Source organism: Labrus bergylta, chromosome 8, assembly GCF_963930695.1.
Source record: "Labrus bergylta chromosome 8, fLabBer1.1, whole genome shotgun sequence".
NCBI lineage: Eukaryota > Metazoa > Chordata > Actinopteri > Labriformes > Labridae > Labrus > Labrus bergylta.
In genome coordinates this window covers 8,222,053-8,238,324 of record NC_089202.1, presented here as the reverse complement: position 1 = coordinate 8,238,324, position 16,272 = coordinate 8,222,053, and the positions used below count along the sequence as shown (strand labels likewise).

Genomic DNA, 16,272 nt, shown 5'->3' with positions numbered 1-16,272 from the left:
CAGAAAAAAAAAAGTCCAGGACATAACCTCCATCTGCACGCTTTGCACAATCGTTGCCATAGTGACCTATCTTGGGCCGAAGTTGTTCCACTCAGAATTTTTTTTTTACGTGCCAAATATATAAACTGACTTTTTAAAACAGTTGGAACGAACTATTTAATGATTCTCATTTATTGGAGGGATCACGACTTGGCCACAGGATTTTAGAAACGGTGCAGGCGCAGCCGCGGAGTTTCTGTCAGCATCAGCATCCTTCCTCCTCTGGCTGCAGACTGGGCGACCGGAAGGATGCTGTGGTAGGGAGGAAGCGTGAGGATTTTCTGGCTTTTTGATTTTGTTGTGTTGTCTGTAGGCTGTCAGATTATAATCCGATCTTTTTTTTTTATGATGTGTTTTTCGTATGTATCATCTTAGATAGTCTGTATCCACAATGTTTCCATCTTGCTGCTCAAAGCCTGCGGAGAGCGGCACTAAAAGGAGCTCCATCGCTAAGCTGCTGCTCGGGGTCTTTGTGGTTTATATACTCCACACCGTGTGGTTGCTTTACGGATTTCTTAACACAAAACCCTGCGATAGAAGCAACGGAGAGCCCTGTATCGCCTCGTACCTGGCAGCAAGACCAAGGCTACAGGTAAGCACGGGCCTGTGTTTCTTCTCCTTACTGCTAATAGCTAAATAAAGGGCAAATAACCTCCATGACCCTGCAGCTAAGACACACTTGGCCTGTTTGTTTAGTTTAAAATAACTATACTGACTGTAACATGTATGAAGTATAAGTATAAAGCCATGGAAAAACACGTTAGTAGTTGATTTGCTCCTTGCTTTTTTTTCCAGGAAAAAACAGTTTTGTGTGTTTATGTGTTTTGTGTGTTTGCATGATAAAGGAAATCTTCACAAAGATGGATTATTTTGATTTGAAAGCGATTATACTGTGACACAGTAATCTCCTAACACGTCGAATAAATGACTGTATATTATTAAATTCAGTTCAATTGATAATGCTTTGGGTAATATCCACTCATTTGGAACGCTGTTAGGTTTTCTTTTTTTTCTAAAGTTGTCAGCAGAAGCATCTTATTTTAGCACTGGACTCTAAAAATGGACTTTACAGTCTCTTCTCTTCTCCTCTTGTTTTTTTTTTCTCCCCCAGCTGAGTGTCTTCACCTGCCTCGTGCCAGACAACAGCCAACTCAACCTCGCTGTAAAAATAGACTCATTCAACCCGCACTCTACTTTTGAAAGGTGGGTTTGATACAAAGACACATCTGTTAACCATGCAAATTCAATTAAAAGTAAATAGTAAAAGCCCCTACAGCTAATATTCAGAGGATGTTTTTAAAGGTTTATTTAAAAGGAATAGAACATTATCATTACAACTATAGATATATTTCATTGTAGACATAGACATGTGATATTTTTTACTTCCTGATTTTCCAAATATCATTCTCTCTTTCTCTCTCTCTCTATCTCTCTCTCTTTTCTCCTTCCCTCTCTCTATATATGCAGGCAGGTAAATATCTCTCTGCCACAGGAAACCCGAGCTAATGGCACTCTGTATGCAGTTGTGTACATTCACAAAGCCGGTGTTTCACCTCTGGAGGACAACAGAGAAGTCCACTATGCCGCTCTGCTCACCACCTACATCACCCCCCCTCTCACAGCAGGGCAGAGAGATGGACAGAAGGTAAAATGTGATTCAGTATCTGTCATGGTCTGATCATATTTCAGCCACACTGTCACCTTTACTGCAGATTTAAACATGAGGCCCTGCAGCAGATGAGTTATTTCTGTATCTCCATCAGAAGCCAAGTCCCAGATCTGAGAATCCCGTATCCCACTGGAGACCTCACTTGTCAATCACGATGATGTCAGAGGACTTCACCTTCAGCAAGGCGGGGCTTCCTAGTGATGTGCGGCGCTACATGAGAGTGTAAGTCACAGGAAGCTTTGGAGGTCAGGGTTGCTGCTGCATCGCTGCTTCTCATCAGGATGTTTTAGTGCTTCGGTGGCTGTTCAGGAGAAAATCTCATTTATGTTTATTTCTATGTGCTATTTATGAACACAATTTGTTTTAAAAGGACCAAGAAATGTGTGGCTGATGTTCTTAAAAAAGGAAATCTATGACGAGAACATGAAAATAATCATAAGCAAGTGTCATACTTGTCACCATACTGTCATTTAAATATCAGTAGTTCTAATGTTCCAGCCAATCCTCATAGTCCTTGAGTTAGTCTTCTAAAATGGGTTAGTTTTTTAGTGCTTTAGCACATTTAGATCATGAAGATATATTTATGTCTCTCCTCCTCCTGATAAAAAAAAGTGAATATGCCACAAGCTGATTTGTGTTGTTAAATAAAAGTTTGTCCCTGTCTTGTAGCTCACAAGATGGCCGACAGATGATCTACCTTCCTCTGCTGCTGATTAACGAGCTCAGCTTCAGAGTCAGAGACCTCATGGTGGGACTTTTTTTTTTTTAAACATACAGACTCTCAATCTGAAACCTTAAAATAATAAATATGTATGTTTTGGAGTGAAATAGCTGTGAATGTACTTTTTTCCATAAACACATTCAAAGGAGATCAGCAGCAGCACGGTTCAGCTCCCTCTGACTGTGTCCTACGAGGGAATCTCTTTGAGGGGCTTCAGGTTCTGGGTTCATCTACAGGACGTGGTTTACTCCCTGAGACAGTTTGGTGAGCTCAAAAGATTAAAAAAATAGTTTGAAGGTTTCTCTTTTTAAAGAGGATTAAATAAGTCCAGGGTTTCTAGTTAAGGGCAAAAGATAATTATGTTTATTTTTTCTATCGATTTTTTTTATGCCTGAATAGAAACTAAAAGAACAAACTTAGTTTTCCGTTTGTCTCTTTGTGCTTATCTAGGCTTCACAGAGGAGAACATAGATGAGATTAAAGAAACATTGGTGGATTCAAACCTCTATCTGTTAGTGCTGACAGCACTCATCACAGCTCTACAAGTAAGTTTATACAACAGAAATGCAACACCATACACGTCAGAATCCACTTCATGAATCATGCATTACTGTTTAAATCCCAGTCCCTATATGTGGCAAATCAGAAAGATCTCAAAGAAAGACTTGTATAAATTGACAGTATTGTGTTGTTGTTGTTTTTTGTTTTCTTACAGTTTATCTGTGAATTTTTGGCTCTTAAAAATGACATCAGCTCATGGAGGAAAAAGAAGAGCATGGCAGGGATGTCCAGGAAGTCAGGTGAGAAAACCATCGGCGCAGTTTCAGTGGATGGCTGTTCATCATGAGTCTGGTTTTGCCCAAGGTTTCTGCCTCTTAAAGGGAAGGTTTTTCCTTGCCACTGTAGCTCTGCTAGATGTTGCTTAGTGCTCATGATGGATTAACGTTGTGTCTTCTTAATATAGCAATGAGTAAGGTTGTTTACCTGCTCTTTATAAAGTGTCTTGAGATAACACACAGCCAATAAAACAATTGATTAATATAAAAAAAATACAGGACAGATTCATTTGTATTGAAAATGATTGTTTCTAAATGGTTGCAGTTGTGCTTTGTTGATCAGGCAGTCTTTTTAGTGAGCTGAAGATCAACATTATATCACAGTTTTAACTGCTAATGGTCTACAACAATGAGGCAGATGATATTGTCCAAGTAATGGCCCGAGTGTTTTTCTGTCCCTCTCTTTGTAGTTCTGTGGCGTAGTCTGAGCACGCTGCTGATTTTCCTCCATCTGTTGGAGGAGACCAGTCTACTCGTGCTGCTTCCTGTTGGACTGGGAGCGTGTGTGGAAGTATTTAGTATATTTGCTCTTTTTTGTTTACAGAAAGAAACAAATTAAGCCCCAAACAGACATTTTTAACTGATTAACGTGTCATTCTGTCAGGTCTGGAAGCTGTTCAAAGTTTTTAACTTCCAGTTTCAATGGAAACGCTCCAAAGTCACTGTAAGTTTGGCAACGTTTAGCATTCATATGAATAAAGACAGATATAATACAGACAACCAGTAAACTTCTGTATCACCTAAGCTTACTTCTGTTTGTCTGTGCAGGTAAGTAAACTGGATGAAGATGAGAGAAAGACAGTGGAGTATGATACACAGGTTTGATTATCTTTGCCTTTTTTCAGATTCTATATTCCACCTCTGGAGTTGTTTAATTGTTTTATTTCTGTGCATTTTCTCTCTAGGCATCTAGATACTTATCCTACTTGGTCTATCCTCTGTGTATAAGTGGAGCTATTTTCTCTCTGGCCTATTTACGTCAAAAGAGGTGAGCTGACTGTTGAATTTCATATTTCTGTTTTGCCACAGGGTTTCATTGTTAGTGTTTCTTCGCACTCTATTGCCTTTAAATGCAAATGAGCTGTGTTCAACCATGCCCCTCTCCAGAAGGGCTTGGTTAGCTTGGGCACTTGCATCATTGTTCATAGTGGAAAGGGCAGACTCAGAGGACAGAACAAACACCTAGTTGTGGGAGTGTCACCCACCTGGGGGAGGGGTTACTGCCCTTTGTGATGTCACAAAGGGAAAATCTCCAAACGGCCCGTTATGAGCACACATTTTCTGAAAAGTGGAGCAGGCAAAAGACGGAAAGGATGGACTTTTCTCATATTTGGGGGGTTTGTAGACAGACCAGAGACACGTTTTAGTGTTAGAACAACATGGTGAAGTGTATTTTGCATAATATGTGACCTTTAAGTACTCAGATTCAAATCAGACCTGAATGTTTCTAAAATAAAATTAAGATGTTTTTAATGTTAGTATCCGCTCCTATGTAATTGTATCAAATATAAGTGTTGGTTGGAATACAGAAGTAACAGTAATAAAAAGCTAGGACATAAGCTATATATTCACTTCTGTTTTTTTAGACTGACATTGAATTGTGTTGTGTTGACAGTTATTATTCCTGGTTAATCAACAGTCTGGTGACTGGTGAGTTGACATACTTTCATTTACATCATAAGAAGTTCATCTAGTGTCTGATTTGTTAGTTCATTTGAAGTATGTCAGTATAAGTCATTGAGTAAGTTTTGCTCATTTAATGAAGCTCATGCCTTTATTTTTATTTACACATGAACTCTGGTCCTGTCAGGAGTGTATGCCTTTGGCTTCCTGTCTATGGCCCCACAGCTCTTCATCAACCACAAGGTATGTCTTGCATTTATCAATTAGACCACATAACCCAGCCTTAAGTGTATTGTTATCAGTTTTTAGTATAGAGTGAAACTGGATTGTAAATTGCTGTATGAACTGTCTGCTGCCACCTTTTTCTTTTGTCTTCCACTTCATGTTTTTTCTCCCATCCCTCTACATCAGCTGAAGTCTGTGAGCCATCTGCAGGGGACAGTGTTGATGTACAGAGTGAGTGTCATTCTTTTTCTGGCTCATATAAATATTGTATTTAAAGTCTTTCTGTTTGAATTTATGTTTCTGTTTTGCAGTGATATTGGTTTAAAAATCAGTTAGCTCTCTAAAACATTGGTTCCCAAACTGGGGTCTGGGCCCCCTTAGGAGGGGCGTCAAAGCTCTCAAGGGGGACACAAGACTCTGCACATATTAACTATGATACAGTTTATACAAAGGTCTTTTGGTAAGAACAAGTGTGTGCAGGTCTTTTCTGCTGGAATTTTATCAATAAAAACAATTAAAGGAGCAACATGGAAATCTGACAACTAGTGTTTAAAAATGGTACTGCAGTCCAAATTCAAAACATTGGAGAGAGCCGCCTTCCCACCGCTCCCTCCTCCCTACAGTCGATTCCCTCCACGGCTTCCATGTCATGGTAACAGAAGCTTCAGTATTTAACCAGCTTTGCATCATTCTTAAAACCTCTCTGAGTTCTAACCTCTCTCCTTTTTTCGAAAGCATCTCCAACATTTATCCTAGTTTTACCACGTTTCTAATCGTGGAGCTTACTCGAAAAAATTACAGCCGCATTCAAGTCGGTTAGAATCAGATACATCTGAACCAGCTCTCTTGCCCACTTTACTCGTTTGCCTTTTGCCTGGCATACCAAGGCGCATTCCAAAACAGCCATGCAGGGGTGCCTTAAAACAGCCTACTTTCTCTGGTCAAAACAAAAATAACCCATTCTGAAATAGAATCGAAACTTAAGAGGAGGACATATTGGCTGCTGCATTGTTGCCAGAGAAGCCAGTACTTCAACATAGCATGTTCCTTTATGTCTGATGATATAGAAGGGTTCTTTAAGATTTAATTCAGTAGATATCTTACATATTGGTGCTTTAAAATTGTATGTATCACTTTTTTGTGTGGTAAATGCTCTGGAAATTTTTTGCTATTTGCTAAGGTCATCTTCTCTTCCTCCTCTCCACCAGGGAGTGAACACGCTGATCTCAGATCTGTGCTCCTTTGCCTCCTTTCTCTCCTCTTCTGCATTCTTCTCCTCCTCTCATCAACTCTCCTGCTTCAGAGATGAGCTTCTCTTCTTCCTCTACCTGTACCAGCGGAGGTAGAGCCCTCCTCAAAGACACAATACTACTAAGCATTCACATTTGTACTTTATAAAATGACAAAGGCTCTTGAAAGACAAGATCTGACATGAAACACTGCAAGACATACACATAACGTTAGATACTGGAGGGCAGACTTTTAACCTTTCTTTTGCTTATGTAGTTTCAAAACATCCAACTACATTTTGGGATCACCTTTGACCTGAATGACTCTTGTATGGAATATGATGTGAAGTAATTGATTTCATCTCTTGTTTCTAACAGGTGCTACGCCGCCAAGACCAGGAGGCGAGAGTCTGGGACTCACAGCAAGAAAGTCAAGACTCAATGAGGAGAAAACAATTTTTAACCTTTTTTGTTTTTTAACGATTGCACACAAAACACAGAATTTGATCTTTTAAAAAACATTAAATACGTTTTAGAATATTTAAGATGTGAAATGAAGACTCGGTCAGGACTCTCACACATTCTGTGTGTAACACAGCAGCTTCAGACTGATCCAGGATTAGCTGTTCTGCCTTTTAAGTCTTCTCTGATGCAAACTCCCAGAGCTGCTGTTGCTGCTGCTGCTTTCTACCCGGCATCATGAAGTTTCAACTGGACAGCAAAAGGGACTGAAGTCTGCAGAATCTCTGCCGTACTCATTAAGCTGGACTCACCTTCAAGACAAAACTTCATTTGATTTTGCTCTGTGCACTTAAAGTGAACGTTTTCCCTGGTCCACTGTAAAGCAAATATCCACTAAAACAGCAATGATTATATTCAGTGAAATACTTAATGTTTTCAAGGGTGCATCTTTACATTCAAGGAAGATTATTCTGCCTAAACTCATCATCATGTTTGCTTGCTTTAAAAACCCGATCCTGACTTGAATTTAAAACAATGTCCTGAGGTTTGAACATTGCATGGCTTTGCAACAAAAGTGATAATAGTAATAATGATGATAGACATGTAGATGAGTCCTGCACGGAGCAGAACAGCAACTTAAAGCACTTTTCACACTTCATCCTTTTTGATCTACCTGCTGATTGGTAGTTATTCTCATATCTCAGAGATGTCATTAGATAAAGTTGTTTTGTCATCCATAGTGTTCATTCCTGTACAGTTATTTTAAGACTGACTTTGCAATGTTAACATATTAAGAGACTACACTATCAACAGTAAGTTGTCACTTCCTGCTATTATCCTGAAGGCATGTGTCTAGATCCTTGCAATGCATTTTGACTAAATTAAGCTGCTTGATTGAAGAAGGTTGTAGAGATCAATAAACTTTTTACACCCTTTATTTTTTTGCTTCTAAATTTGAACTTACTTGCTGAATGTTCTAGCTGAGATGTGAAGACAAAAATCAGAAAGTACCACTATATAAAAAGATATACTCTTACACATGGTTTGAACAAATATGTTTTTCATGGTTAATTACTAGCTAATGCTTTACAGATCACTTATGTGTGTATTTGTTACCAGAAATGACATTGGTTTATGTCCCCCAACATGGCTTGCCTTTTTGTTTAAAATTCCCCTCAGAACAGGGCTGCACGGAGGTTCCTGGTTCGAATCCCCGTCGGACAGGAACCTCTGTGTGGAGTTTGCATGTTCTCCTCTTGCATGCGTGGGTGATCAGGTTGATCTGGCTTCCTCCCACAGTCCAAAAACATGCTTGTTAGGTGACTCTAAGTTGCCCGTGGGTGTGAATGTGAGAGTAGCTGGTTGTAGGTCTCTATATGTCAGCCCTGTGATAGACTGGCAAACAGTCCAGGGTGTACCCCGCCTCTTGCCGAAAGACAGCTGGGATCAGCTCCAGGTCTGATTAGTAGAGACAGTATCTATCCCACCTTGGATGGTGCAGCCCTTATTATCTTGAATTAAGGCTGAGTTTATTAAACCATGACATCTCAGAGTTTAGACCAGGAGGCAGAGCTGCAGTCTTACACGCTCCTCTGTGCTTCTTTTAGAGAAGGTTTCTAGCCACTATGTTCATTTTAATCATACAATAAAGAGTGTGGCTGTCCCCAGACCAAGACATCTGAATAAAAAAACAGTTAAATTTAAAAGTACAGACATGCTGTTGAACTAAATCAGATAAATAAACTTGATTATACCATTATTACCGCTTAAATCACAAACACCCTTTGTTGAAAGAAAGGAAGGACGATGTATTTTATCCATAGTGTTTTTCTCAGCAAGGTCATTCTTTAGTTTGACAGATTTGAGATGTGTCTGTAACATTGTGAGTTATTATTTAACACTCATAGTTAAAGTAGGCCGTTTACCTAATTGGCATTAGCCTACATCAGTATTTGGAACATGGGAGTTTCCTTAGCAATGTACTCTGATAATATCATGAATTTAAAAAATGCAACATTGCCACATATTTACATATATACAGTAAGGTGTGAGAAAAGTTGCTTTTTAATATTCTTCAAGTAAGTTTAGTGAAAAATCTGTGTTTCTTACTGCTTGCTGGTTGAATTGCGTTTTAATGATTTTAATGTGGAAATAATAATAGTTGTTGTACTTTATGCAGAAGCAGGTCATGACAAAATAATATTACATTGACCACCAATCAATTAATTTGAACCATTCATCATCCCCAAATAAAGACACAACTGTAGCAATAACATGTTATTTTATTTCAATGTTTCAAAAGATTTTAAACATACATTCACCCTTTTTTTTAAACGTAAAACTGATACACTGATAAAACGATCAAACTTCCTTTACACAGAACTTACTTACATTGCCCTTAAAAAGATGAGTCTTTCATGATTAGTTCTGACTGTATTCAGATTTGATGAGAATGGTTTGAAATACGCTCTGGTAAAACATGATGTGACGTTTAATTTTGTGAAAATAAAATCAGAAAAAATATAATAAAAAGAAAGCATAATAAGACATCCCGAGGATTCATGGTCTGAACCTTCATTTGTAGCCATTGTATCCAGCCAGAATTGTCTTGACCACAGAACAGAAAAATTCTCTCTTGGAATTTGCAGCCAGTGAAAGAGTAAATGGGGGTGCCAGTTTCTGCATCACTGAAGGACACTAATCCGTTGTCATAGTCTACACACACCATGATTCTCTCAGGTTTTTTCGTGAAGCCAAACACAACAGGTTTTTTATGTAGAGCAATGCCACAGCCACATTTATGAATATACTTTATGATCCAGCTTCCAGTCCTAGGGTTAATTTGGATGCTCTTTTTCCTTAATAATGACTCTCTAACTACTCCTAAAAACCAGTCGGTGCCTCTTGGGAGCTGAACGTGATAGCAGAATCTCCCTTCAGAACAACCCATATTGCCAGGTAGGCATTGAAAAAAGCAACATTGGCTTTGTTCTTCTATTGCCTCATCTTTGGCTTTTCTCGTGGTCTGCATTTTAGACTTCTGACCCTTCTTTCCCCGCCTCCGTTTAACTTCCTGTACTTCCACTTTTTGAATCACCATCTGAGCCGACTTGTCCACATATGCTTCCTCTAAAGGGACAGTGTCATGAGCGCTATGCTCTGTACAATGAACACAAATACGAGTCAGGTCGTTCCTGCAGAAGAGCTCCAGAATCCTGTTGTGTTTCTTACAGATTTTGTCCTCCAGGTTGTGGATAGCGTTAGTCAGTTTGTGTCCCTGTAGGGCAGCCACTTTCCGATGAGGTTCGAGGTGTGTCTCACAAAATGAAGTCAAACACACCAAACAAGTTTTAGAGGCTTTAAACTTTGTGCCAAGGCAGCAGTCACATTCAACCTGCCCTGCTTTGGCTGGAGTATCATTGTTAGATATCTCATTTAGTCTCTTCTTGAAGTTCTCCACTACATCTCTGAATGCCGTGTTGACACAAAGTTTGAGCCCTTTGCTGAATTTCTCATTGCACAGGGGACACTTACACAGCTCCTTGCCTTCCCAGTGCTGGCTGATACAGGCCTTACAGAAGTTGTGTCCACATGGGATAGAAACAGGCTCGGTGAAAACTTCCAGACAGATGGAGCACATGAACTGATCTTCAGACAAGAAACTGCTGTCTGTGGCCATATCTAGAGGAAAGCAAATCATCTTCAATGGTAGTGATTGTTTGGCAACTAAAGCTACAACTATGACCTATAAATAACAATACAATCAATACTGCAGATTTTTGGGTATTATTATTTGGGTAACACACTTGTGTTAAGTATATATATATATAAAAAGGAAGTGATCAGTGGGTCAGTAAGAGGCTGCAAACTGAAGTTTGGAGAAAATCCTTTCACATTACAAAAAAGTGTCAACCTGATTAAGAGAAATGCAATTCACCTATTTCAGAAGATTGTCTAGTGTAAAAAGATTAACAGGGGTGTTGAACTTTACCTTGTTGATGGAGCGCTCTGCCCAGTTGTCAGCCTATCTGTGTCTTTCTGTTCAAACTGAACTGTGTTGAACTGTTTTTGACTGTTCCAATGTTAAGTTTCGTTTTCACTGAAAATGTTGCTCCACCTCCCATGACTCACACTTCACATCTGATTCTGCTTTGACCTCAAATTACTTTGTCATACAAAAAATGACACACAAATATTTTTGAGCATGATTTATGATACTCGATTAGAAAATATTTTTTCAGTACAACTTGTGTCATTTTTGTGTGTCAGTGTGCGTTTGCAGATTCACTCAAACCATATCAAGAATCTGTAACTAAACGCAACAAAAGGAAATCAGTTTGTTTTTGAGTTAATCAAGCTCTTACTTCCTTTATCTGCTCATGTTGTTGCAGAGACAACACAAACTTTATAGTGCACTTACAGGTATGCACTTTCAAAAACCCTGGCTGTAATCATTGTGTATTTGCTGTCCTTGTGTGTGTGTGTGTGTGTGTGTGTGTGTGTGTGTGTGTGTGTGTGTGTGTGTGTGTGTGTGTGTGTGTGTGTGTGTGTGTGTGTGTGTGCCCCAAACTCTGAACGGCAAGGCTTGTGCAATCAAGCATCTGGCTACATACATGCTACTCATTAACTCATCTGCTTCATAATAAGAACCCTGGTTTCTGCTCCACTTACCGACAGATTATTCTGTCTACTCAGTGGTAGTTTATTTCCTTATTTCCTGTTTTTCTAGTGTTATCTAAAACACTTTCCAAACAATGAACAATGCATCTCTGAAGATCACGTAAGTAAGAGATAACATCAGTGTCAAAGTTTTTCTGAGTCAGTCACTCAGCTCAAACCAGCCAGCCAGTCAGCATTAGGCCTTCTCACCTGAAGTATATCTCCTTCAAGCCTTCCAACTGCATCTGTGTCAGTTTCTGGCTTCCTGTCTAACAACAAGCCTTTACATGCACTTAAAGTGCATTCTTTTAGTGTGCAATTGAAACTTACTTACGTCTGAATAAATCAGTTATTCAGACTCAAAGTGTTGTTTATATACATTTTATTGTGTCTGAACCAATGTAAAAAAAAATCAGGTTCATCTGCTTGTGCCTTTTTTAACCTGTGTGTATGACTGTTGTCAAAGCACACCTTTAAATGTATTTAATATTAAAGGTACCTGTGCTGTGGAGGTTTGGCCGATATAATGCTTTGGGGCAAGGTTTTTTATGAGGTCCCACTAATGTATTGAACATATGCACAAAGGCATAAATGTAGGTAAGGGCATGATGCCATAATTTCTGGCTTTTTTTTGGCAAAACACTTGAACCATTTCCTTATTTTAAGCTTCAGTTCCTCTTAAAACATGAGAGGAATATACATGGCATGGCTCTCTTTCTTAACAGTTCAGAAAGCAAGTTCAAAGACCAATAATATAAACCACATGTACATGGTTATGTGTAAAGCATCTCTCTGCTGCTGCTTACTGTTTAAGTATGAAGTCAACATGCCATGGCTGACTGGAGGTTCAAAAAGATGAAATACAAACTGCTAAATAACCTCACCTGTAAAAAAATATTGCAATATGTGTTTGTTTGTTTGTCTTGAAGGCCATTACCACAACAAAGAATGTACATTTCATCTGATAGCTCATTTCCACATAAAAGAAAAAATCTGTTGCTGCTCCTACACCTCATTAAGCCAAAATAGTCTTAGTCCATTTCAGGCGAGAAAATAAATACGCTAATCCCCTGTTTGGTACAGTTCAGTTGTAATGATCAGATGTAGTTTAGAGGGCGGGCAAACACAGCATGCATGAACTATATATATCTCTGTGATTAAACAATGATTAATTATGACACACAGAAGGAATTATACATTATCAAATCATGATATCAAAAAAAAACGTTGCTTTACATTTATAGAGGCAAAGACATATATTCACACAGTGAAATCAGTTTTGAACATGAAGGGGAGAATGGCAAACACAAATTCTGAGAAACTCCCTTTGAAATAAATAGTATGATAATGTGTTAAAAAAAACTGATTCAGCATTTGGCTATACATTAAAGAGATCTTTTCAAGCTTTTAGCTAAGTATTGTGACTGTAGTTAATTAAACTTAACAATTTAGAAATATATATCTTCAACATGACTGTTTGAAATCAATCTATCAACCATAAAAAAAGCACCAAACCACAACAATAGTCATCTAGGTCTAGACTGCATTCTATGTTACTGTATATTAATTAGAAAGACCCAACATAAATTAATAATTGGCTAGCAATTGGCAATATTGGCAAAATAAAACCTTTTTTTTAAACAGGCAGAAACTTCAAGAAGAACCAGACTCATGGTGGACAGCCATCTGCTGCGACCAGCTGAGAAAGTGGGATATATGGAGAGGCAGAAAAAGACAAAGACAGATGGAGATACAGGGTGATTGGCACATGTCAGCAAAAATCAACAGGAGATAAAATAGATGAATAATAACAATAGCGAGAATAAATTCCTGAACCTTGCAAGGCCAATGCCATCCATATTTGACCAGTTTCATGAAATTTACATTAAAACGAATGTAAATACTTTTACACATCATGTCATGCCCCATATATCAAAACTAAACAGTGGGAGGGGTAAGGCTCAGACCTGTGGGGGAGTTTAACTTATAACTAGCTGTTCTATGAAATGACTTAACTTGAGACTCTTTATCCAACATACTGTGTAGGAACCATTCATGTTCCTTGGAAGGAATAACAATATTTTGGGGGAATGAAAGTCAGTTTGTGTCAGGGAACTTTTCAAATTTACAATCACAAGAAGTTGTGTTTGTAGAATAAAACAGAAGAAATCTTTATTGAACAAGAATCTGTAATTTGTTACGTCTACTGAGAATGAGACAATGAATGCCCATAGAAAACGGATTCAAAGACATGTATCAGAAATCAACTCCAATAGTTGCATCTAAATTATAAATCTCCCTGCATGAGGATATTTGAATGTCATTTTGTTTACTGTTTTAATTGCACTTGATGTATACTGTTTCTTTTGTAACTTTGCCTTTTTAACTGTGAGGGTTTCCCTGTTTTTAAGCAAAGCAAAGAACTCTTGCTGTTAGGCCAACGTCAATTTGAATTGTAACCAGTAGGTGTCGTAGCTTTGCCAATATATCAGCGTGAGGCACAGTTTCCATCAGTCATTGGTTACTACAGGAATGATGCCTCGCTTCAGACAGGCCACATGAGCACCCAGAGGCTCCAGTCTTTCTCGTGGTGACACCGGATTCACCCCTCACAGTCTGAAAGTTCAAATATTTGAACCATGAGGCGCCCGTAGGCTCGACAGAGCATTGGGATGTCCTCTAGAACATTAATAATAAGAATGATGATGGAGGAGGTGTAGAGTTAGGCCTCTGAGGGGGACTCTCCAGGTCAGAGCCCCAAACAAAATCACCCACCTCTCTCTCCTTCTCTTTGTAACATGAACACGGGCACATGCGCATTCCTGTACGCGCGCAACCGACCTCAGGTCTGCAACGGGAGCGCTTTCTGTGACAGAGGGTTACAGGTCTATGAGATGGAAACTTATGTTCTATTTATTTATTTTAAAAGCTTCTAAATGTACTTTTCCTTTAGGCCTATTTTTTTCATCACCACTTGGCCTAATTACTGTACGCGAAATAGCCTCTTTTATTCAGAAAATAGGCTATTTAAGTTGATTTTAAAGCAAGTAGCCTACGTCAATACGTTTTGATATCACACAATATAATTTTTGGTATTATAGTGCAAAGTGTAGTCTGATTGATAACGGGACATATTTGCCAGAATGTGCTGATCAACTTTGCTCTAGCTGTCACCTCTCAGACTTCCCGGCAGATGGTGAACACTTTTTTGTGCACACAGGATCTGATCAGGAGATGGGATCGGCTGACGGCGGGGGGGGGGGGAGCAAACTCCACCCAGCAGACAGGATCTGTGGCAGGCGGAGCGGATTACAGTGTGCGCCGAGAAGGCTCAGGGTGGCTGGTCGGATGGTGAGGACGTCTCGACAAGTCCCGCAGAAAACTTGAGAGGGGCAAAAGTCCAGCCTTGAATGAGAGGCAGGCACTGTGGAAGTTCATGTGCTGGGAGCGTGCTGGGAACTAAATCACATGGCATTTTAAAGACATGCTCCAAAGATGGCGGTGGTACTAGGGACGGGAGTTTCAGGTGCCTCCGGAGTGCAAAAAAGTGGGTTTGTGGAGGTTTTGGTGCGGGAGCGGTGGCACAAAGTTTTGGTCAACTTAAACGAGGAAGCGCTCACGTTGAGCTGCGAGGAAAGCAGCGTTACAGACAGCGTGAGCGACAATGTCAACTCCAACGGCGTTACCAACGGATCTTACCTTGACAACAACAATACCAACTCCAACAACGGTCCCCAAACTGTGCGCAACGCGTTCACGGACCTCCCGGAGCGAGTGCCCGAGGCGATCGCCAACAGAAAGCGGTGCGTCAAGGTGACAAAGCAGGAGATCGGGGGTCTCGGGATCAGCATCAAAGGAGGAAAGGAGAACAAAATGCCTATACTCATCAGTAAGATTTTCAAGGGGCTCGCAGCGGATCAAACCCAGTCCCTGTACGTGGGGGACGCGGTCCTGTCCGTGAACGGCATGAACCTGCGGGATGCGACCCACGACGAGGCGGTGCAGGCGCTGAAACGGGCCGGGAAAGAGGTGACACTGGAAGGTAAGGAGGGCATTCTTTTGGTATGAGTGAATAAAAGAAGCAATGGGGTACCCAACGAAGAAGAAGGGCGGGGGTTGTAGTGGATTTCCCAGCATAGAGAAGAGTGAAGTGTAAGATCTTTATGTAGCCAAGGCCACATATTGGTTTGACATATGTCGAAGACACAAGTTGCTGAGTTCCCCTCTTATTTAGCATACACGGAAATAGTATTTAACCTCACTCTCTAAATCAAAAGGAAACTGAACTGGACCTTATTGGTAAGCCATAAGCAGTTTGTCATTAATCCACATAGCTGTCTGTATCTGGTGCTGGGCTGTCAGTGGGTCAGTGGTCCTCAGGACACTACTCTGCAGGTTGATTGCATTCACTTAGCATTTCAGGTGTAAGTCACTCCCTGATTAAATAAATGAGGAACAGCAGGGCTCTGAATGTTGGTAAACCTCTGATGTAGTTTTTGATTTATTTTCCATTACTTGAAAGAGATGCTGGTTCGAGCTGTGTGATTGTATTTTTGAATGCAGCAGCCCATATATTATTCATACCTCAGTTCATCACATATTTTATTACAAAGTCAGAATTTGTTGCCATCATAGATTGTCTCTGAAGAGAACTGAAAGTTTAATATGCAAATTTGCCTGATTTACAGCAGCAGAAGGGAAGACACCTTAGTTGTGTTTCAAATTTGCCACTGTAGAGTATGGAAATATATATTTCTTGGGGTGGGAGGGTAGGTGATTGACTGCCAGCTCAAAAGAATAGTTCATAAA

General features: G+C 39.7%; 3 protein-coding genes across 4 annotated transcripts in view; 2 read left to right on the top strand and 1 right to left on the bottom strand.

Annotated features, from left to right (window-relative positions):
* Window positions 1-64: 64 nt before the first annotated feature.
* On the top strand, window positions 65-7,741 carry LOC110000243 (lipid scramblase CLPTM1L). 2 transcript variants are annotated; one of them, XM_020655481.3, is made up of 18 exons: window positions 66-296; window positions 415-631; window positions 1,151-1,242; window positions 1,507-1,684; window positions 1,803-1,930; window positions 2,378-2,456; window positions 2,576-2,693; window positions 2,880-2,974; window positions 3,145-3,229; window positions 3,676-3,776; window positions 3,870-3,929; window positions 4,034-4,084; window positions 4,171-4,253; window positions 4,881-4,915; window positions 5,076-5,131; window positions 5,300-5,344; window positions 6,322-6,455; window positions 6,721-7,741. In XM_020655481.3, the coding sequence occupies exons 2-18, from the start codon at window positions 431-433 to the stop codon at window positions 6,785-6,787; spliced, it is 1,608 nt and encodes a 535-aa protein (XP_020511137.1). In that variant the 5' UTR covers window positions 66-296; window positions 415-430; the 3' UTR covers window positions 6,788-7,741. The 2 variants fall into 2 exon arrangements, with proteins under 2 accessions (XP_065813886.1, XP_020511137.1); XM_065957814.1 differs by having other exon boundaries at window positions 65-631; window positions 1,806-1,930.
* Window positions 7,742-9,068: 1,327 nt separating this feature from the next.
* Window positions 9,069-10,909, bottom strand: LOC110000244 (E3 ubiquitin-protein ligase TRIM47). The gene is made up of 2 exons (XM_020655484.3): window positions 10,796-10,909; window positions 9,069-10,485 (listed from the first exon to the last, which is right to left on the bottom strand). The coding sequence occupies exon 2, from the start codon at window positions 10,481-10,483 to the stop codon at window positions 9,296-9,298; it is 1,188 nt and encodes a 395-aa protein (XP_020511140.2). The 5' UTR covers window positions 10,484-10,485; window positions 10,796-10,909; the 3' UTR covers window positions 9,069-9,295.
* Window positions 10,910-14,760: 3,851 nt separating this feature from the next.
* The window catches only part of sntb1 (syntrophin, basic 1), a 40,446-nt gene continuing 38,934 nt past the window's right edge, over window positions 14,761-16,272 (top strand). The window contains exon 1 of the mRNA XM_020655468.3: window positions 14,761-15,505. Coding sequence (XP_020511124.1) covers window positions 14,959-15,505 — 547 coding nt within the window. The 5' untranslated portion in view covers window positions 14,761-14,958. The remainder of the gene's footprint in view (window positions 15,506-16,272) is intronic.